The sequence below is a fragment of the Trichoderma harzianum genome (genome assembly GCF_003025095.1).
Source record: "Trichoderma harzianum CBS 226.95 unplaced genomic scaffold M431scaffold_6, whole genome shotgun sequence".
In the NCBI taxonomy this organism is placed as follows: Eukaryota; Fungi; Ascomycota; class Sordariomycetes; order Hypocreales; family Hypocreaceae; genus Trichoderma; species Trichoderma harzianum.
Genome location: NW_020209254.1, coordinates 1,766,734 through 1,787,957, shown reverse-complemented (window position 1 = coordinate 1,787,957; position 21,224 = coordinate 1,766,734). Strand labels below are relative to the sequence as shown.

Sequence of the window (21,224 nt, the reverse complement as noted above, 5' to 3'; positions counted from 1 at the left end):
CGATGTCATTTTTGGTGGAGCAGACGGGTTTGCGCGGTGCATGTGATTGGCCCTGTGGATTTCCTGGGGGAGACTTCACGTCTGATGGCTTGTAAGTTCCCACTATGACAGAGAGTCAAATATATGTTTAATTAATGTTTCGAGCGTGTTGTATTTCAGTTGTCACAAGTTCAATTCTTTTAGAGAAAGATTAAGATATGCACTCCATGGAGTCGAAGCCATTTCACACAAGTAGATGTAACGCCTCTGCTAGTAACGGCGAAAACATATAGCAAAGCACATAGACAAGATTCTAATCAGTCATGCAAATCCAAAGGCTGTTCAATGCTACAGAATCGAACCCGTCTCATCTACACTCTTTGCTGGCACGTCTTCCTTCTCTTTCTGGGCTTCCCTCTCGGCTCTCCTCGTCTTGACCCAAGAGCCCAGCTGGTTCCACACTGCCTGCTTCTCAGCGGGAGACATGGACGCCGCAAGGCCGCTGGTGCTTGTTGCGACAAACACTCTGGCTCCCGCCCACTCGCCCTCGATTACGCCCATGTTCTCAGACTCATCCTGCCAGCCGTACTTGAATGCCTTGCCCACAGGAGAGCCGTGACGCACGCGCCAGATGCTCTCCCAGATGCTCTTGCCCACGACGCACATGCTCTCCGGCCGCCATTTGCGGGCCTTGTCTTCCAAGATGGAGACTCCATCGTCCATCTCCTGCTTGCTCAGCTCGGCACCGTTACGGCTTGGCCGCGCAACAATATTGGTCAAGCCAAGGCTGTATAGCTCCGGCATCTGCCTGTCCTCATCGGCACGGCACGGACGGGGCGTCACGCCGCTCGAGAAGAGGAGCTTCCAGAAAAGATTGGAGGGGTGCGCATAGGCATGGCCCGATCGAGCAGTCTCAATGCCGGGATTCAGCCCGATGAAAAATACCAAGAGATTGGGTGCCACGGCATCGGGGAGCTCAGGGAGATGCGCATAAGTAGAAGGCGGCGCATATCCAGCTTTGGGCCGGGTCCGCTTCTTCTTCTGCGGAGACGAAGATGCTGAGCTGGGCGTTGCTGACTGACGCCGCTTGTTGGACGATGAAGAAGCCGTCACGCTGGCGGCTGAAGATGACGATGGCGACTCGGACGCGGCCGCAAACCGAGGGCTTCTGCGGATGGGCTGCTGCGACGTGTACATGAACTTTTTCAACTGTAAGCGCCCCTCGAATGTCGCAGGCTTTCCAGAGCCTACGCCTTCCGCCGTATCTGGAAGTTCCTCCCCTGGCTCCATGTTGATATCACTCAACCCACAGCCTGGTGTATCATGCGTGAACGTGTGTAAGCTGAGCTCTCTGCTCTGCTCGATTTGACACCGATAGCGCTTATCAAGCCGGAGTTTTTTATATCTGCCTTGGCGTTTGGCAGCGCTATGACACGTTGAGAAGCATGTTTCAAGGTCACAATGAAGAAAACGCCTTGCAAATTCCGCACGCTCACTTGGAGGTTGAACAACGTTGAACACTTTATAAAGGATTGCCACCGGGCTATTTTTGCGCCGGCTTAGTAGTCAGGCACGGCATGTGGATGCACTACGAACTGTTTGCCTAATTCCTAGCAAGGGTTCGAAAAGAACTGCAAAGGACTAGCTACCTCAGTACTGCTGGTATTCTGTGCGGCTGAATAAAGCACGTTGCAAAAAGCAAACATGGAAGAAGGGCGTCGAGAGCCTCGGTTGGCGATTCATTCAACACTCGATGCAGTGCATTCAAGCATTCTAGATCCTTGGTGGAACGGCTGATGCTGAGGTCGATTAGCGCAGGCACAGCCACAGCCTAGCTGTTCGGTTTGCCATGGCCCGCGCACGGGAGATCGCGCATCATCTTTGGCTCAGGATTGCCAGGTACGAGTACCGAGTCTGGAGTATGCAAGGCAGTATGCACGGAGCAGTTGAATGTACGATTACCTACAGTGGTAAAGGTTGTCGATGCTCTTGCAACGACCTCGAGAGTGGTCTGGTGTAAAATTCCTCCTAGAGGGCAACAGGTGCCCCTTGGTATGGGTATGGATATGTCGAAAAAAGCAGCCAAGAGCGTGTATTTCTGTGACCAATTCCATGTGCTCACAAAGACCAACGTGAAGAGATAGAGACGCCTTGGCCTCCTACTTTTAGGATGTCGGTGAGCCAACCACCCGATCATCTAGGCTTGGATGCTAGAGATGATCTAGACATCAAGGAACGCTTCAGGGGTCGGCCGACTTGTACTTGCACCTGTACTTGTACTTGAACTTGTACATGCACCAACTTGAATTGAGGTGGACAAGCAAGTTGCGGTGAAGTCCGGCATCCCGCAAGGCATTTCGAGTTTGTAAGAGCATCTCGTTGAATCAGAATCAGCGCCAAGCCGAACAGAAGCCATACAATCGTGGACACGCCTCGAGATGCAAGCCCTTGAATCTGCAGTAGGTTGGTGCTTGTGAACCAGCCCCTTGCAGCCATCCTGCTTGCTTTCGTGGCCTGCCAACGACCACTCAACCGTGTCTATCGTGCGGCTGAACCAAGCAGCTGCAGGTCTGTCACCTACTCTGCTGCCCTGCTCTACTCCGTGTGATGCTGCCAGCACCGCATCTTGTTAGGTATGTGTGGAGTGCGGAGGGCATGGTGCTTGGATGTGAGAAGCCGACCCTGCACGAACCCTGCGCCCTCTCACCGTCAAGCCAGTCTCCATGTCTTGTACTGTAAAGCCAAACCAGACAGACATCAAGACCCGTGGTGGTGTACGTATTGGTTCGAGCAGGGGATACCATCTTTGGAAGAATTGCCGACAAACGGCAGCACGGGGTCCGAGGGCGCCAATTGATGCGGCATGGAATCAATCAATCTTGATACGGGGTGCGGCATCAGTAGGTACATGTACTCGTAATAACCACGGCGGACGTCATACGGCATCCGATGCCAGCAATCATCTGTAGGGACACGCACACATGCTGCTTGTAATTGATGCCACACGGGGCACGCAAAGAAAGGGGCTCCTGACCTGTGCTACTGCTACTGCTAGCACCCACACGAAACCATGTGCGGCTCGAATCGGGAGGTCCGCTGCCCTGATGGGCTCGTATCCGGCCCATGTTCAATGTTGACAATGATCCATACTTGGTACATACGGGGAGATCGGCTCCAAGGCGTGGGTAGCCGGGCATGCAGTCGGATTGCGGATGCGCTGCTGCAGCTACTGTACTCGTGCATTTGTCGAGGCCCAGTGAATTTTACAATGAATGGAAGAGCCGATCCTGATCAATCTCATCAAATCATGTCAACACGGGTATCAATCAATTCCATCACATGTCGAGATGTGTTTATTTCTGGCAAGGCATCCTCAGGCAGTAGAGTAATGTTGACTAAGACGACCTAACCTACAGACAGACAGCTAGACAAGAAATATCAGCTTCTTACTCCTTCTTACGCAACACCAACAAATCAATCCGATCAATGCATCCATACAGAATTCCCACTTCCCAGGCGCTGAACCCACAGCTACCGTTAGGGGGCTCCAGCTGGCCAGTTAGTGCAGAGTCTGGCCTGCAGCGTTCCTGCGAGGCGGAGGGCTGACAGTGATGCCAGTGGATGCCAATTGCCGCACCGCCTCCCCCCAAGCTGAAAATAGCAGCACCATATTTCCGCCTCAGCCTGGTCTGGTGCCACTTGCGGCGCTCGTATGGGATGTGTGTGTACCCTAAGGTAATTAATCACAGAAGTGAATTGAATTCAATCGAATTGTTGTTTTTGCCGCCAAGATGCTATCTAGCACGAGTAAGTTGTAAGTCTACTGGCAGGTATTTTTATACGAAAGTGCCACTGGTGATGCTTGGCAGCAGCATCCATCGCAGATATACTCGTAGTAGCACAGATATGTATCAGTACTTGAGTAACAGGCTCACTCTCACTCACAACGGCAGTACACGTCCTGTACCTGTACCGACAGCTGCCAGGGTTCAAGCCTGTTAAGCTCCTCTCACTAATGCGCTCCCCTCCCCCCCTGATGGGCTTTTTTTCGGTTTGGAGGGGTGGGCGGGCCACAGCATGCACGGCTAGAAGCACCACGACGTCAGCCAGGAGAAAAAGCCCGTCTTGCTGATCATTAGGAGGTACGGGCTGGATACTTGACGACGACCCAAACAACAATACAATCCGGCGTAGTCCAGTAGGTACTTGCATTGTGGAGAGCAGGTCCGTTTCCATCTGCAGTATAGTACCAAGGCCAAGTACCTGCGTATGCACCAAAGCAGAAGAAGCTTCTCTCCTATTGATCCCTCCTTGGTCATCGTCTCCTTTTATACTTCACTGCAGCTTTCCCTGCTTCCGGTTCTTCTTCTCGACATCATCATTTCTTCTTTTTCTCTCCTCCTCCAGCTACCGCACTCAATTCGCTCGCTTGAGTCTCCATATCATCTTCTACCATCTATCAGCCTATTAATATCTGTTCTTTTTTTCTGCTTGTATTCCATAGATATCCCCAAACCCACAAAATGGAAGCCGTCAAGAACATTCTGAGCAAGGCCACCAATGGCGCTACAAAGCCCGCCCCTTCGGCCGAGGCTGTTTCCCAGCTCAAGGAAAAGTACACCAAGGCTGGACAGGAGCACGTCTTCACATTCTACGACTCCCTGAGCACTGCCGAGCAAGCTACCCTCTTCGAGCAGCTCTCCGGCTTTGACCCAGCCTACATCAACGAGATCACCGACCGAGCGCTGCACCCCCCGCAAGTCGATGAGAGTGCTGCCAAGCTTGAGCCCTTGCCCGAATCCGCAACTGCTAGTATCCTCGACTCGAGCTCTGACGATATCAACAAGTGGTACGAGTCTGGCCTTGACCTCATTGGCAGCAACGAGGTTGCTGTCGTGCTCATGGCCGGTGGCCAGGGCACCAGACTGGGAAGCTCTGCGCCCAAGGGCTGCTTCGACATTGGCCTGCCCTCGCACAAGCCCCTCTTCCAGATCCAGGCCGAGCGCATCCGCAAGGTCGAGGAGCTGGCTGCCAAGAAAGCTGGTGTTGACAAGGTCGTTGTCCCCTGGTACGTCATGACCAGCGGGCCTACTCGCGGGCCTACCGAGGAGTTCTTCTCCTCCAAGAACTACTTTGGCCTTGCCAAGGAGAATGTCATGATCTTTGAGCAGGGTGTCCTGCCTTGCATCTCCAACGAGGGCAAGATCATCCTGGAGAACAAGGGCAAGGTCGCCGTCGCCCCCGATGGCAACGGTGGACTCTACCAGGCCCTCGTCGTCTCTGGCGTCCTCGACGACATGCGCAAGCGCGGCATCAAGCACATCCACGCCTACTGCGTCGACAACTGCCTGGTCAAGGTTGCCGACCCCGTCTTCATTGGCTTCTCCGCCTCGTTGAACGTCGACATCGCCACCAAGGTGGTCCGAAAGCGTGATGCCACCGAGTCCGTCGGCCTGATCCTCACCAAGAACGGCAAGCCCGACGTTGTCGAGTACTCTGAGATTGACAAGGAGACTGCCGAGGCCCGCGACGCCAACAACTCGGAGCTGCTCAAGTTCCGCGCCGCCAACATTGTCAACCACTATTACTCATTCAGCTTCCTGGAGAGCATTCCTCAGTGGGCGCACAAGCTGCCCCACCACGTCGCCCGCAAGAAGATTCCCGCCACCGACCTGGAGACGGGCGAGCTGATCAAGCCCGCCAAGCCCAACGGCATCAAGCTCGAGCAGTTTGTCTTTGACTGCTTCCCTCTGCTGCCCCTCGACAAGTTTGCCTGCATGGAGGTGAACCGCGCCGACGAGTTCTCTCCCCTCAAGAACGCCAGCGGCACCGGACAGGACGACCCCGAGACCAGCAAGGCCGACATCATGAACCAGGGTCTCCGCTGGGCTCAGGCCGCCGGCGCCACCGTTGTTTCAGACGGAGGCATCGAGGTGTCTCCCCTGATCAGCTACGTAAGTAGTCACTTCATTCCTCACGGTCAATCCAGCCTGATACTAACAATGATTCGCAGGGTGGCGAGGGACTTGAGCACCTCAACGGCAAGACCATTGTGGCCCCGGCCGTGCTGGAGCTGGAGAAGAACTAAACGAAGAAAAAGAAAAAGGATATCGGAATATTTGTTTTAATGATTTTTTATTTTAATATCAGCGTTGGTTAGCACTAGAGTAATGTTTTAGTGGCACGGGCCTGGATGAATTTATGAGGCTACTGCGGCGAATAAGGCCGCATCTCCTCTGTCGAGCAATCTGCAGATGAAGTTGAAGCAAGACATAAAGAGTTTGGAATCTTGTTGGCATGTGGAATATGATATGATTCCCTTTGGCTGCTTGATTGAAATACAATTTTTTTTTTTTTTTCATATCACATTTCATGATCGCATAGTAAAACATTTTGGTCAAATCTGGTGTCGACTGTAGTCTATTTCTACTCTGTTCTTTTGTTCTTTCGCTTCAAGAAAACAAACCTGTCACTGCTTATATACATGTATGATCTAGATTCTATCCTCCTTTGTGGTATAACTTTTTTACTCCATCTCGGTGATGTACTTCTCCGCCTCCAGAGCAGCCATGCAGCCCGTGCCGGCGCTGGTAATAGCCTGGCGGTATCGCTTGTCCTGGACATCGCCGGCAGCGAAGACGCCGGGGATGCTCGTCTCGGTGGTGCCGGGCTTGGTGACGATGTAGCCCTCGGAGTCGGTATCGACCTGGCCCTTGACCAGTGCGGTGGCCGGGTCGTGGCCGACGGCGTAGAAGAGGCCGTTTGCCTCGACCGTCTCCTCCTCGCCGGTGACAACGTTCTTGACGACCAGGTGGCTCATGAGGCCGTCTTCGCCGCCCTTGACCTCCGTGGCGACGGAGTTGAAGCGCACGGTGACCTTGGGGTGCTTGAGCAGGCGTGCAGCCATGGTCTTGCTAGCACGCAGAACATCACGACGCACAAGAACAGTGACGTGGGAGCCGTACTTTGTGAGGAAAGTAGCCTCCTCGGCGGCAGAGTCACCGCCGCCGATGACGAAGAGGGGCTTGTTGCGGAAGATGGGCACGGCGCCGTCGCAGACTGCGCAGGCGGAGATGCCGTTCTGCCAGTACTTGTCCTCGCCGGGGAGGTCGAGGCGGCGGGCCGATGCGCCGGTGGCGATGATGACGGAGTCGGCCGTGTGCGTCTCGTCGGGGTTGAACTCGGTCGAGAACTTGAAGGGGCGGGAGGAGAGGTCGAGCTTGGTGACGGTGTCGGTGACGATTTCGGTGCCGAAGCGCTCGGACTGGGCGCGCATGTTGTCCTGGAAGACGAAATTGCATGAGTATATGTCCGTATATAAAAGAAACAAGACAAGAAGAGAGCGTCTTTGCAAAACTCACCATCAGCTCCTGGCCCATGATGCCCTTGGGGAAACCGGGAAAGTTTTCAATCTCGGTCGTCGTCGTCAATTGGCCACCGGCAGCGGTGCCGTTTGCCATGAAGCCCTCATACAGGACAGCTGTTATCCCCCAAACAGTTAGTATATACCAGTCTATTCCATCGCACCCCACGGGAGGAGCAAACTTACGCTTCAGTTCAGCTCTGGCCAGATAGATGGCAGCAGTATGGGCCGCGGGGCCGGATCCAATGACTGCAATGAAAGTTAGCCTCGGTATCGCAAATTCATAGACGACTCTCCCCATGGCCGCCTCAATCGCAAAACGCTAGCGGAGCAGACATACCGACAACCTTGCTATGCATTTTTCTTGCTCCGTGTTCAACAGGCTTGGTAGGGTTCTTTGTGAATGTGGTGGCGGCAGCGGCAATCGAAAGCCCAGCACTCGAACGCAGCGTTCGTCGGAAAGTTGAGGCGAACAGTTTGGCGACTTTTGGTCTAAAGATACGGGAGAAAAAAGGTAAGACGAGACGGCGGCAAAGACGGGTATATATAGCGGTTTAGATTCTATGGACGCGTTCGCAGAAGTGAATCCCTTATACAAGATGCAAAAGACAGAGATGGAAAAATAGCACACGGACGAGTTCGGCGCCATGGCGGGGCTCGGCCGTGAGTTGCAGAACTGGACAGAAGCCGCATCTTAGTAACCCTGGCACACCAATTCTCGGGCGGTCAGCCGCTAATACTCAACGTACCCTCGCTTGCCTCGCCATAGTTTACTGTACGGAATCAAGACAAGGCTGTGTGCATCGATTGGTTTGGATTTCTAAGCCCCCCCGGCACCGCAGACGCCGCTCCCGACTCGTCGCATTAAAGTTGGGACCTGGAATCGCAGCTTGTCAGGTTGACAAATCCCAAGTGCCTGGTGTTTCGAAGCTCAAAAGATTTGGGCTCCTGGGGATGCGCTGCGGTCGGATGACGTCCCAGCCCGGAATCTGGAATCTTTTTGCGATATCCAAAACCTCCCCCCTCCCCCTATTTTCCCCGTTCATGTGCTGCCCCCTCATCGCTGCCCGTCCTCGGCACCGTCGCGCATGCCAAACTTAAGCCCAAGGCCGCTTATATCTCGTTTGAAGAACTTTCCAAAATTTCTCAGATTCTCATTGATCGTGGCCTTGTCTGAACCGCTTTGACCAGTGTTGCTAATGTCCCTCGCTGCGCTCAGCAGTTTCTCGCCCAACGACCCCGCGTCGAACCTTGCTGCCGAGCTGCCTGCCAATGAGGATGATGCAGTATTGATGGCGCCCATGGCACCAGTACTGCTGAGACTCGACGTCAGCATCAATGGCGTCAGGAGCGGCGAGTTTTGTGCGAGCTTCTCGTTGGAGCTGCTGTCGCGATGGATGCCAAACAGCTCAATCAGGTGAGCCTGGTCTATCTTGCGCACCCCCTTGAGATCCAGGATCTTCTTGAAGTTTGTATCTGAGCGGTCCGCAATGTGAATGAGGTACGCCTGCACAAGGCCTTCCGGAGGCGATTGCCGAACTTGCAGCGTCTTGAGCAGAGGATCCATCCGATTCATGCTTTGCTCAACCCTCCTTACGAACGTAGCAGACGGTGCTTGCTGCGCTGGTGATGGGTTGTGATAGGACAGCAGATTCCCAAACGACTTTGTGAGTGCATACTTGTCAACAAGCATCTAGTACGACCCTTGGTTAGCTCAAATTACGAGGCAAACCCCTATACTCCCATTCTCTCTTACCTGCTGTGCCCCAACCTCGGATATTGGCCGACACTGGACAATATTATTGATAAAGGCCGTCACTAGATGATCCACCAAGTTGTCGCAGAACGCTCTTGCGTACTGCTGCTTGGTAACAATGGCCAGGATCTCCTCCGTCTTATCATTGACATGTTTGACAAGCTCACCCACCCAGGAGCTCTGGTCGCCCGCGCTGTCCATGGTGCTCCAGTTTGTATTCTTCATCTCCCGCCAGACGCCCTCGCAGTCCACCTCAACAATGCGTACCAAAGCCAGTACGGCAGCGCTAGCCACACCCAGGAAAGCGTCCGACTGTGAGGATAGGTCGACCTTGGACACCAGCTCATGGTCAATGCGCTTCTTGATGTTCTCCTCCAGTTGGTTCGTGTTGATGTGCCAGAAATCCGCCGTGTTCAGGACCAAGACGGCGTCCTGCATGGAGGGACCCTTCTGCCCGCTTGACTGTAATTTCCGTAGCAGTACCTGCTGAGCATACTCGTCCAAGTATTTGGCTAGTGTCTTTGAGAGATCCAATAAGCGGTCGCTCGTGGATAGCTTCGCGCATTGGGATAGAGTTAGTTTGTAGAAATGGAAAAGCTCCAGAGCCGAGGAAATGACGGCCTGCGGCGTGAATTCTTCTTCTGGGGGAATGAGCGGCTGCGTGCGGTACTTTGGTATCATAGTGGCCAGCTGCTTGTCCTGCGACTCGACCCAGAGACTCAGGTAGGGCTCAAAGGCCACCGATATCAGCCCATTAAATGTGTGCGACTTCTCCTCTGTCGAGCTTAGCGTGTCGATGCTGGCCCTTGGGTCGTTGGAGAAGTGCTTCTCCAGGTTCTGTTCGAAATTGAGCGTTTCTTGCAAGCACGCGAGGAGCAGGTTGACGTCAATCTTGTTGCCGTCTGGGCGCCGCATGCTACGCTCCAGGATGCCCTTGAAGTCGTCACGCGTGCCATCGCAAAAGGCAGTGGCCAGAGTTTCGTTGACACGCCAGTGCGCGGGGAAAATGGCGGCATGGTCGTCCTCGTGCGTCTTCATCATGCGCTTAAACCACGCATATCTCCGTCCGATGTTGTCTAGATTGCCCGCCTCGTCGTTGCCCCGGAATACCTGGCGGTACTCTCGCAGCTCCGTGTTGATGTACCAGCCGACAATCCTCGATTTTGCCGAGTCTCCCAAAGCGTCCATGACGAGGCAGGCTTCCACCAAGGTCCCTCTCTTGGCGCTTACCTCTCCCTTTGTAAAGGCCATTTCGAAATCCTCGCAGACCTGCTCCAGCAGCTCCCTCTGCAGTTCGGACACCTCTCGACTTAGCGTCGCGATCTGCTCGATGCTCCTGTAGCTGTTGAAGTGCTTCATCAGCTGCAGCACCGCCTGCAAGAGGCCGGCACACTCCCGATACTGCCTCGTCTTGGCAAGGCCCCTCAGCTGCTCGTACGCCGTCGTGAGCATCTGCAGCCGCTTCAGCGCCGTCATGCTGAGCGTCAGGTTCTTCTTGGTATTGTCCAGCCTCTTGATGTCCGCCGTCATCGAGGTGATGTTCTGCTCCGTCTCTATCGCTCGTGACCGCACCGTTTCAATCTTGCGAAACAGCTGCGCAAGCTCCGTTTGCGCGGACCGCATTCGCTCCAGGCTCGAGTCTGGTTCGTAGGCCTGGGCCGATTCGAGGGTGTTGATTTCGTAGGAAAGGTCATCTTGGCGGTGCTTGAGGGCCTGAGAGACTTGGCTTATGGACGAGACGGCAGACGGATGCGAAAACAGGAGGTTGAGGTGGTCAATGGGGTCGTAGTCGACTGTGCCACCATCTTCATGTTAGTTGCGAACAGCTTGTCATTCGGCCAGCGACTCACTTGCGTCGAGACTTGCGGCAGATGTCCCTGCCAGAGAGCCATTCATAGTTATGAGTGTTTGTTAGAAAATGGATGATAACAGTACAGCAAGATAAGAGATGGCAGCTGCGCGATGGATGATGCGAATTGTGTAAAGCCGGTGTTAACCTGGGCAAGGTTGTGTCTCGTTTATCAAATGTCTTGGTACCAGGTACGGGTAGCTCCTGATGCTGCAAGAGCCGGGGCTGCCAAGAGTGGATTAGCCTGGGTGTTCTTATTCAAGTTAAAGTGGGTCGCATTTCCTGTTCGTCTCAAGCCTTGGAGATGGCATTGGGAATGGAACCAGACATAGGTATACACATTATCAGATATTAATGAATAGATTATTATCCAATGAGACGCTTTGGAACCCAAAAGTTCATTGGGACTCAAGTGTTAAAATAAAGAGCATATGACAGTTGCTCTGTATGCTGTATTGACTACCTGGTAACAGGCTACCTTGGTACGTGTATTGCCTTGACCTATCTCGCTGGATGGCCTCAACTACTCCTGATGCGTTTCTGGAGTACGCTTTTATTCCTCCTCGGCATACTTGTCAAACTCGGTGCTTTCCTTTTCCTTGACCGTGTCCTTGCCCTTCTTCTTCATGGAGAAGCGCCACCCGCTCATCCGACTCTCCCTCGACTCTCTCGATTTAGAGGGGCCTAGCGAAGGGCTGCTTGCCAAGCTGTCAAAGCTTCGGCCAAGCTGAGAAGCGTCCTCGCCTAGGTCGTCAATGTCACCGATGCTGGACCGATGGTCTACCGACATATTTCTGTCCGAATTGGTTGCGCTACCGGGTCCTTTCTTAAATAGTCCCGAGTCTTTGCCTAGTCTAGTCGACAGGCCAAACTTGCTGGAGCTTCCCTTGCGGAACAGTTTCATGACGACGTTGTCTTGATCTTTGGCAGCCGAGTCGGCGTTGGAATTGAGATCAGATGGCGTGTTGGATAAAGTCGAGCCAAGCATCAGCGATTCATGAGACTCGGCAACTGAACCCTGAGTGTGGATGGAATTGGTGTCCCGAGACATTGACGCTTCGGATGGGAAATCATCCAGTCCATGGGGGTATTCTGTGTCCTTGGCCTTTTCTTCCTTGGCCTTGTCTTTGCTCTTATCTTTGCTCTTAGACTTGTCAGCACCGCGGAAGAAGTTGCCCATGAATGTCGGAGCTGTCGGATTCAGACGCTGGTTGATAGATTTCAACCCTGTTGGCGGGCGGGAACCGATGACACCAATCTGGCTAGGCGACGTCTGCGGGTCAAGTAAGTCATCATCGTCGAGTATGACATCTTCGGCGGACGCTAAGGTGGTGGTCAGTATGGATGGCGATCCATGGATTGACGGGCGCCTAGAGCCGCTCCTAGAGGGCCATCGATTGTCAGGCGACCACAGCCGGTTCTTGGTGCTGAGCAAGCCTCCCTGCTCTCCCTGAACTCCTTGCACTCCCCAGATGGAGCCGCTGTCTGTGGACGGCCGTGGCAGGTCGATGGAGTTTATGGAAGGCGGCCTAGATCCATCAGCGTCTCTGTCGGCAAACACGCCACCGCTTGAGTTGCCAAATGGAATCAGCCGGCGCGCCGAGAACGGTCGAGATGTCGAAAAGGGGATTCCGGCAAAGCTATCGGGCCCGGTCGAGTTGCGGTTCATCCAAGAGGAAAAGTTGATCTTTCGGCGATTTTCCAACACCTCCTGCTCGTCCGTTCCTCGAGGGAAAGATTGGCTCTGCCCGGGCTTGAGCGAGCCAATGGCAGGCCCCAGTTCATCCGCAGGCTTTGCGCCCCTATTACGTAGCGCCGCCAAAAGGTTGGACAACCTATGGCCGGTGGCGGGAGGAGAAGTCGCAGAGTGATTCAACCCCAGAGAAGTCAAAGACGGCCGCCTGTCGCGGGTTTCATTGTATTGGGGGAACGGTAAATTGCTCGAAGAACCATGAGGGCTTGCGAATATGTTAAAGGGTGGGCTTGCGGAAGCCGGTGACTGAATGTTGTCGTCGTCATCTGCCTGAATAGGCTCAGGCAGGAGATTGTCTTCGGGGCCCAGGTCAGGCTCCTCCATCTCGTCAAAGATGTTAGAAGGGAGAAATGAGCGAGCTGCCGACGGACTCAACGGCCCGTTGGCCTCCCTAAGTTCAGCTTCCGTCTGGGGTTCGCCTTGGCCATGGGCCGCCACGTCCATAAACAGGACTGGGCCAAATCCAGCATTGGCGAAGCCGGCAGTCGATTGAAAGGTAGGGTCAGAGGGAACAATCGGGCTTGGTGATGACAGACTTTCGGGCATCGGGACGCCGTGTTGGCTTAGACGCCTAGGTCGAGCGGGCGGAGACATGTCAAACTCCGCGTTGGGGTTGGGAGCGACCCCTTGATTGAAGAATTCGAGGTTGGCCTGCTCCATCCTCAACTGTTTCGTCACCATGTTGATCTGCTGGTCAAGCTCGTAGGATCTCTTGGCTTCCGCCACCCACCGAGCATGCAGCTCCTTTCTCCTGGCCTCCCACTCCCTCCTTAATCTCAGGTCTTCCTCTTTCCACTGCTCATCGTGCGCATCAGGAAGCTGTTCTCGAGCTGCCTTGAGATCCTGCAATTGTTTCCCTTTGTCTTTCAACTCCGCCTCAAGTTCAGCACACTTATCCAAAAGCTCAGCATTGATCTCGTCAAGTTTTCGCACGTCCTTATCCCTCTTCTCTGCTAAGGCAGCCTTTTGCGCCTCAAACCCTTCACGATCCCTCTTCATGCGCTGGATCTCAGACTCAAGTTTGGAGACATTATCTCGCACTTTGGACTTTTTGGCCTCCTTGTCCCGCAATTGCTGCTCCTTTTTTGCTCGCTCCTTCTCCGCCGCTCTCATCTGCTCCATCGTAATTCTCACCATGGCCTTGAGTTGGGCCGTCTGCTCTTCCTTCTCCTTCAACATCTGACGCTTACGCTCCTTTTCCTTTTTCAGCTCCTCTTCCTGTTGCTGTGCCTCGGCCTGTTCCTTGGCATACACGGCCAATGTATCCTCGATTTCCTTTCTAATGCCTTCAAATTTACAATTCAACTCGTCAAGCGACAGTTCGGGGCCATCGAGAATTGGGAGCTTGATGTGAGGCTGGTCCATGCTCGCGACAGAGGGCGAGTGGCGGCGGTTTATTGTGTTGCGCCTTTGCCCCGGCGCAGTACCGTTGGCATCGCGAGTGCTGGCCGAGTTACCGTCGAGAACAGGGGCGGCCTCGACTGATGGTACGGGGAATTGGGCATCGTCAGAGTCGTCGCTTTCATCATCACCAGGGATGGTTCGAGGCTGGTCCGGATCCGTAAAGTTAGTAGGCAGTCGTGAATTGCCCAGAAGTGGTCTCCCATCCTTGCCAAACGTGCGTAATCGTAAAAGGGCACTGCCGGCTTGGAAGTTGTTCGGGCCCACGGCAACAACGCGAATGTTGTAGAAATGGTTCGGTTTCAGCCCCGTCACGGTAATGGCCACCTCGTTGCCTGGAGAATCGCCCACTGTTGTCCAGGCAAAGTCAGATCACAGTCACGGGACAGATTGGAGTATTCTCATGCCAGCGAATACGTACCATGCACTCCGTTGACTTGGATAGAATATTTCTGTACAGGTCGATTGCTCGTCGGGCGCGTCCAGCTGAGAGTAGCCGCATCGGATCGAATTCCAGCAAGACTGACATCGGGAGGTTCAGGGATGTCGACACCTAGGATGTTGATGAGTTCGGGAACGGGTTTCCAGAGGGTTTGCCATCCCCGGTGAAGCAGCCTGGACAAGTCAGCAACAGCAACAGCTCGAAATAGAATGGGTATCAACGAACCAGAGCACGGCTCCGAGAGTGAGCGCCATCTTGAAGTGCTGGGCTAGCAGCGCATCGAGCTGGTAGTCGACAATGGCGTCGTGGGCGCTTGCGTACATGCGCGCGGCGAGCTGGCGAGGATCGATGAGGACGGCGGAGGCGCTGACGAGGATATACAGGGCCTTGCGGTGGAAGGGCTGAGGACTACCAAGCCCCCAAAAGCCAACAGCGCTGAGGGAGAGAAGGGTCAGGGCTGGAAGCTCCCATGACATGTTCTCAGATGGACTTAGCCAGAAATGCCGACCCAGGCGGGAGGATGTCGGTAGTTGGAGGTTTGGAGGCGGGAGAAAAGAGCAGCAGGCGACCCCAGTAAAGCCGGGGCGCCGATTGGCCGGCTAGCAGAGGGCTGGCTCTTTTTTTCTTTCCTTTTTTTCTCTGCTACTGTGTAGACGCCGTGCAAAGATGACAAGCTGGCACGGACAAGAAGCCACCTTCAGTACTCCGTAAATTCAATCCGAATCAGCGTAATGTACTGTAATGCACTCCCAGCGCAGAGAGCTTCGGTAGAAGCAGTTAAAGACCGCACTGTGCTGCTAATTGAAAGAATCCTGGCAGTGAAACCAACGACTTAGTCTCTGCCAAGGAGGTTAGCAGCCTACTGAAGGTGCTAAGCTGGGGAGGCCGTAGTCGAGCTTGAAGATAGACGCTGTACGGGACTTGGAGTCTGTGGTGCAAGGCGCTACTTGGTGCATTCAGGCTGAACATCAATGTGCAAAGTAGCGTGGCGTCGAAGAGGCACTGTGAACGGTATGTTGTAAAAGACAGTGCCGGCGCCACTCGAGCTTTTGCTGTGGGAAAAGGAGTTCTAAAAATGGATCCAAGGTTGAATATTAGTGTTGTTCGCAAGGAAAATTAAAAAGGGAATAAAAATTGACGTGCATAAGGCCTTATCGTATCGGCAAAAAAAATAGCTGAGCAAGACCGCCGCGAATGGCACCAGGAAATGTATGGAGTGGACCTTGTGTGGCGATCCTTGCTAGGGCAATTGGAGGCTGCTTGTTGATGAGTTGGTCTGCGAGGTGAGTCTGATAATTCGGCAGCTGTTGCTTTGGGAAGCCCTCGAGCATACAAGGTAGCAAGAATTGTAGAGGGAAATGCATCAAATTGATGTGATATCTATCGTCATTGCCCTATCGTAGCGAGGAGGAAACGTGGGAAGGTTAAATACATGCACTCTCTCTCCACTGGGGCAGCCTGCATATCCGACCGCTTGAAGTCAATGCGAGTTTCACGGGACATGATGCACACGGCTATCAACATACACGGGAGGGGAAGGCCGAGGTGTATTCCGTGTTGCCACATCATTTGCCAGCACGGTCTGAGCGGTGACTGCGGACAAGCAACGACCCTGGATTTTGTTGATGATTTGCTAGAGTCATTGGTTAACTTCGAGGCCGATCTGTAGAGGTAGAAAACTCAATCACAGAAGAGATTTGTGAATATGCCGCAGTTTCTTCAATCTACTTCTACTAACGTTGTAATCAAGGCCACCATGCCTTAGCCATAGAAGCACATGTAAAGACCAGTGCAATCTACGATTATGTACTGCTAAGGGAAGACTGGACTCGGAGAGAATTTCTGGGTACAAGTATATGGGTGGAATACAACGGCCGTGCACTGGCACCTAGGCGGACACATACTTCATCGAATAGCACTGCTATACATCAAGTCCCGAGCTGTGTAACCTTCGGAAGCAAATGTGTCAATGGCATGAGGCTAAAGTCGGTGAATACCTAGTAGCTAGTGTACTAATATACGTATCTGAGGATATCGTCAGCTCAGCTCTACGTTCGATGCTTTTTGTCTTACATACCAAACCAGCTTTCGCAGTTAAAATGTGTATGGGACCTTTATATAGGGAGTGCTGGTTATGGATAAAGTTTCAATGTAAGTCCAGCCACGGCTTTTGTTTGGGCCAGGTATCGTGGGGTTGCTCGTCTAAGTCTTTCTCCTACAGATGTTGCTTGCTCACCCGGCTGCAAGGGTTAATATCCCCCTACATACTGCATCTGCATCTGTCTACACACTGTAACCTGACTGACTGGCCCTCTGTAGAGAAACTCTTCTATTGACGTCAGCGAGCCTGTTTTAGGCCATTATTTCACGATGATGCTTGTGTGATGGGCTCTATTGAGATCAGCATGCGAACTAGATCAACATCCATGTATAGCCTCTCATTACCCCTCCTAATTCCCTCATCCATTTGGTCTGGGGAAGCAAGCCCCAAACAGGGAAAAATCAAGAGAAAAGTCTTGGTAGGGAGATGCTGTCTTACACATGCACAAATGAGAAGAGACAATGGCCTCCACAAGCATGTGTCAAACTGTATGCCCCTTACCTTAGTGCTCTTATTTATGTATAAACACCACCATTGCGCTGCACATGTAGTAAGCTGATGATATTGGCAGACCTCCTTGGAGTCACCCGCGAAGCCCAGGCTCCAGCCATCTACGATCTGAGCCATACTACTCGTAGTCGATAACCACAAGGCCGGTGTTTGGGGGGCAACAAGTTTGGCAAGCAAAGGATCAGGCCCCGGCTCGACGACTCATCTCTGGCATGCTTGGTCTGTCAGGTGAGCCTCCTCGTAATACGGAATGGCCCCGTCACGGATGCTTGCACGAGAATAGCCGCTAGAATCCTTCAGTGTGAGCGTGTGAAGCCAGTCATCAAAGAGGCAAAAGGCCAATGGCAGCCTGGAACCTCGGCTTGTTGGGGGTTGCTTTTATTCCGCGAACTATTACGTTGTTCTTTTGCAATTTTCTCGCCTGATGTCCCATGGAAATGGTTGAGCACATGATGGGCCGTGGTTCGGCAACGCCAAGTCCCCAGTACTTGGGGGTAACCCCGGATTCGCCGCGCGATGTTCCGCCTTTTCCAAGGGCCTTCCATGGGGCCTCAGGGCTGCCAGCGATGCCAAATCTCGCTCCCCCCTTGCTCCCCCGTCAGCGGCCTGCCTACTGCGGTAAACCTCCTGAAGGGCTGCTGGAGGTGCCAGCGGAGCGAGTCAAACCCGGAATGGAGAGTACAGCGCAGGTACCCTGTACATTGTCCTTGCCGGGCACGCCCCCCACAGCGCTTGTCAAACGGATGAATTTCGCCCAAGCCTTGGATCATGTGCCTGCAGCCGAAGCGCAGCTTGTTGGATCAACGGACAAGCAGCACGTTCTCAACAATTGGCGGCCCGCTTTGCCACCTTTTCCCCGTGGGATTCCTTATATGTGTATATGTGTATTATAATATCGCGGTTTGCCCTTCCTCGCCCGCTTAAACCTCACGATCCTCTCGATCTGCGGCGCATGTTTCAGCGGCCATTGCGTGCATTTCTGGTGACGGACCGCCGACGCATCGCCCAAAAGTGTCCATAATTTCACATGCCAGGGAAGCGCGCCGTCTGAAACCGACGTCACCACCGGGCATCCCAACAAAGATCCACCCGTGCCAGGGTCCCCCCAATTCTTCTCCGTTTGCCCTCCGTTTGCTATTTCATACAAAGTCAACCGAGTGCCCAAAGAGACCTGCAGGCCAGGCAGCTCGCCCAATTGTCCCGTCGTCCTCTCGGAAACGTGTTTCGCAAAGTAAAAGATACCAGTCTAGGTAGCGTTTGGGGCGGATCGATCCGTTAGCAAGTCGGCACGATGCAGTACGTGCGAAACCTCAGCGACTCGGTTTCCACGGCCTGGAATTCCATCAACCCGGCCACTCTCAGCGGTGCCATTGACGTGATTGTCGTCGAGCGTGATGATGGTACCTTGGCTTGCTCGCCCTTCCATGTCCGCTTTGGCAAGTTTTCGCTCTTGCGCCCGTACGAGAAGAAGGTCGAGTTCCGCATCAATGGCACCAAGCAGCCCTACTCCATGAAGCTGGGCGAGGGCGGCGAGGCCTTCTTCGTCTTTGAGACTTCTGATTCTATCCCGGAATCGATGCAGACATCCCCGCTGGTTTCTCCGGCAAGCAGCCCGCCTTTTGGACCGACAGATGCCTCAGGAGCCCTGCAAGAGCCGGACACTCTGGAGCTTGACGGAGAGCCAGGAAAGGCCCGTCGCCCGTCACCCGCCATTATCCAGCCCGATGAGAACGGTACGTCTTTTGCTCTCCTTGCTAGCTACCTCTAAATGGTGAGGATTCCATTACTCATTATAATCACAGGCATGATTACGCCTCTGTCGTCCTCCCCTCCACTCTCAAGCTCACATCCTGGCCCTGGCGGTGACTGGCGCCAAGCCTTTGACCGACCTCACAGCGACGACATCTTGAGAAAAACCACACGACATCATGACGAAGCCATTTCGGACAACGAAAGCCCTTCCGAGTCTGAAAGGTCAGGTAGCCCTCCGATCCTTGGACCCACGGAGGCCATTGCACGCGCTAGGGCGTTATCCAAGGGACTGTCTGCGGTCAACATTCCAACTCACATTACCGAGACGGGAGATCTTATGTTGGACATGACGGGCTTCAAGAGCAACGAGGAAGACATGCTTCGTGCCGAAGTCCTTGCACGAAACATTCTTTCCGAGGAAATGGACGGCAACTATGACATCGGGGCCTTGTTTGGGTTTGATGAAGAGGGCAACCTCTGGGTCTACAGCAGCGAAGACGCCAAGCAGGCCGCTATGAACAAGACTATTGAGTCGTCATTGCAAGCACACCGCCGTGCGGTTGCTGCCGACGCCATATCGGATCCGGGCTACCAAAGTGATGGCAGCGATCTCACCACCGCACCACACATTCCTTCTCACCGGCGTTCAGAGTCTGATGCCGGCCCTGGCGGCATGCACACGCCCCCTCGAAGCCCGACCGGCTCCCTTCAGCCCCCCAAGAGCTACGCCAAGACCCTTCGGTTGACTAGCGATCAGCTGAAGGACATGAGCCTAAAGTACGGAGAGAACTCGATGAGCTTCACAGTCAACCGAGCAACGTGCGCGGCCAATCTGTATCTGTGGAAGCACGATACGCCCGTGGTCATTTCGGATATTGACGGCACCATCACCAAGTCGGATGCCCTTGGTCATGTGCTCAACATGATTGGCCGAGACTGGACTCACTCTGGCATCGCAAAGCTCTATAGCGATATTGCCCTGAACGGGTACAACATCATGTACCTGACGAGTCGCTCCGTCGGACAGGCCGACACGACTCGGGCCTATCTGAACAACATTGTCCAGGAGGGCTTCAAAATGCCCCACGGCCCAACCATTCTATCTCCCGATCGAACCATGGCTGCGCTGCGTCGTGAGGTCTATCTACGAAAGCCTCACGTGTTCAAGATGGCAACCCTACGGGACATTCGAAACCTGTATGGACCCGACGGCGGTCCTTTCTATGCCGGCTTTGGCAACCGTCTCACAGACCAAATTTCCTACCGAACGGTGGATGTACCGCGAACCCGCATCTTCACCATCAACTCCAACTCGGAAGTATCGCTTGACCTCCTGAGTCTTAACAAACTCAAGATGACCTATGTCAATATTAATGAGGTTGTGGACCACTATTTCCCCCCTGTCGATACCCTGGTCAGGGGTGGCGGGGAGGATTACACCGACTTCATGTACTGGAGAGATGACCCCCTCCAGATTGATGATTTCTCGGCTAGCGATAGCGACGATGATGACCAGGGCAGCACTTACACTGATGAGGAAGGGGACGAAGAGGAGGAGGAGGAGGAGGAAGAAGACGATGAAGAAGTTGGCGAAGGGCTCGCAGACAGCTACATCTCTCACGAGGGCTACGAGGGCGACGACATTCTCGAGAGCATCGAGAATGATTATGCCGACGACGAGGAGAATTACGAAGATGAAGATGCCGAGGCATCGGACGATGAAACCCGGGTGGTGGAAGATGTCCCAGCCGAGATAATCACTGGGGTCAGTCACTTATCCATGGAAGAGAAGGCGATGAATTGAAGAAAGAAAGAAGGAGAAGAAAAATAAAAAAAGAACAAACAAAGCTAAAAGAAGGATTTTTCTATAGAACGTTTCCGGCGCCGTCGAGCAGGAGCACGACCTGCCATCTGTCGAGGTACCCGTCGAGATTCGAACGCCCACGATTTCGTCGTAACGAGGGCCTTTTTGTTTTGGCTCGCTTCTTCATCTTTTTTTTAAATCGCTTCAAATCCTTTTTTGGAACGATTCCAGCGATTGGGTTCATCACTTTTTGTTTTTCATCAACACCTTTTCGAAGATTCGGATTTTCACCTCCGCGCAGTTTCACGCCGTTTTCCGTCTTGATTACACTGTAAAAGGAGCAAAGGGGGAGGGGAAGCATGGCGATGTATTTCGGAGCAGAAACGAAGGTTTGCTGGGGTTTTCACACATTATATTGCAAGTTGGGCATTACATAGCGAGGCGTTTTTGGCATCATGGAATCTGATTAGGGGGAGTTTTTCATCTCAACAGTAGTTGTGCAAAACAAAAGCAA

At 53.5% G+C, this 21,224-nt stretch overlaps 8 protein-coding genes across 8 annotated transcripts; 3 read left to right on the top strand and 5 right to left on the bottom strand.

Annotated features, from left to right (window-relative positions):
• Positions 1-327: 327 nt before the first annotated feature.
• M431DRAFT_85808 (hypothetical protein) lies at positions 328-1,176 on the bottom strand (the record flags this gene model as incomplete). The annotated part of the gene is made up of 1 exon (XM_024923601.1): positions 328-1,176. The coding sequence occupies one exon, from the start codon at positions 1,174-1,176 to the stop codon at positions 328-330; it is 849 nt and encodes a 282-aa protein (XP_024774732.1).
• A 2,470-nt stretch (positions 1,177-3,646) lies between these two features.
• M431DRAFT_436711 (hypothetical protein) lies at positions 3,647-4,359 on the bottom strand. Its single transcript, XM_024915149.1, has one exon. The coding sequence runs from the start codon at positions 4,213-4,215 to the stop codon at positions 3,778-3,780; it is 438 nt and encodes a 145-aa protein (XP_024774731.1). The 5' UTR covers positions 4,216-4,359; the 3' UTR covers positions 3,647-3,777.
• A 143-nt stretch (positions 4,360-4,502) lies between these two features.
• M431DRAFT_86037 (hypothetical protein) lies at positions 4,503-6,067 on the top strand (the record flags this gene model as incomplete). The annotated part of the gene is made up of 2 exons (XM_024923629.1): positions 4,503-5,933; positions 5,993-6,067. The coding sequence occupies 2 exons, from the start codon at positions 4,503-4,505 to the stop codon at positions 6,065-6,067; spliced, it is 1,506 nt and encodes a 501-aa protein (XP_024774730.1).
• A 298-nt stretch (positions 6,068-6,365) lies between these two features.
• Positions 6,366-8,104, bottom strand: M431DRAFT_436722 (hypothetical protein). Its single transcript, XM_024915150.1, has 4 exons — positions 7,683-8,104; positions 7,529-7,591; positions 7,341-7,459; positions 6,366-7,261 (listed from the first exon to the last, which is right to left on the bottom strand). The coding sequence occupies exons 1-4, from the start codon at positions 7,699-7,701 to the stop codon at positions 6,506-6,508; spliced, it is 957 nt and encodes a 318-aa protein (XP_024774729.1). The 5' UTR covers positions 7,702-8,104; the 3' UTR covers positions 6,366-6,505.
• A 295-nt stretch (positions 8,105-8,399) lies between these two features.
• M431DRAFT_84407 (hypothetical protein) lies at positions 8,400-10,994 on the bottom strand (the record flags this gene model as incomplete). Its single annotated transcript, XM_024923427.1, has 3 exons — positions 8,400-9,035; positions 9,099-10,891; positions 10,949-10,994. 3 exons carry the CDS (start codon positions 10,992-10,994, stop codon positions 8,400-8,402), a joined length of 2,475 nt encoding a protein of 824 aa, XP_024774728.1.
• Positions 10,995-11,500: 506 nt separating this feature from the next.
• M431DRAFT_482213 (hypothetical protein) lies at positions 11,501-15,019 on the bottom strand (the record flags this gene model as incomplete). The annotated part of the gene is made up of 3 exons (XM_024916026.1): positions 11,501-14,451; positions 14,523-14,716; positions 14,769-15,019. The coding sequence occupies 3 exons, from the start codon at positions 15,017-15,019 to the stop codon at positions 11,501-11,503; spliced, it is 3,396 nt and encodes a 1,131-aa protein (XP_024774727.1).
• Positions 15,020-17,428: 2,409 nt separating this feature from the next.
• On the top strand, positions 17,429-18,238 carry M431DRAFT_436629 (hypothetical protein). The gene has a single exon (XM_024915148.1). It carries the CDS (start codon positions 17,586-17,588, stop codon positions 18,045-18,047), a length of 462 nt encoding a protein of 153 aa, XP_024774726.1. The 5' UTR covers positions 17,429-17,585; the 3' UTR covers positions 18,048-18,238.
• A 207-nt stretch (positions 18,239-18,445) lies between these two features.
• On the top strand, positions 18,446-20,710 carry M431DRAFT_86378 (hypothetical protein; the record flags this gene model as incomplete). The annotated part of the gene is made up of 2 exons (XM_024923667.1): positions 18,446-18,887; positions 18,957-20,710. The coding sequence occupies 2 exons, from the start codon at positions 18,446-18,448 to the stop codon at positions 20,708-20,710; spliced, it is 2,196 nt and encodes a 731-aa protein (XP_024774725.1).
• Positions 20,711-21,224: the final 514 nt, after the last annotated feature.

Bases quoted from the DNA above. Each gene is read 5' to 3' on its own strand.
- M431DRAFT_436711 (XM_024915149.1), bottom strand. From the start codon at position 4,215: ATGGAAACGGACCTGCTCTCCACAATGCAAGTACCTACTGGACTACGC.
- M431DRAFT_436722 (XM_024915150.1), bottom strand. The intron at 7,460-7,528 runs GTAAGTTTGCTC...GGGGGATAACAG, and splicing joins GGCCAGAGCTGAACTGAAGC to CTGTCCTGTATGAGGGCTTC. The intron at 7,262-7,340 runs GTGAGTTTTGCA...TTCGTCTTCCAG, and splicing joins TCATGGGCCAGGAGCTGATG to GACAACATGCGCGCCCAGTC.
- M431DRAFT_436629 (XM_024915148.1), top strand. From the start codon at position 17,586: ATGGAAATGGTTGAGCACATGATGGGCCGTGGTTCGGCAACGCCAAGT.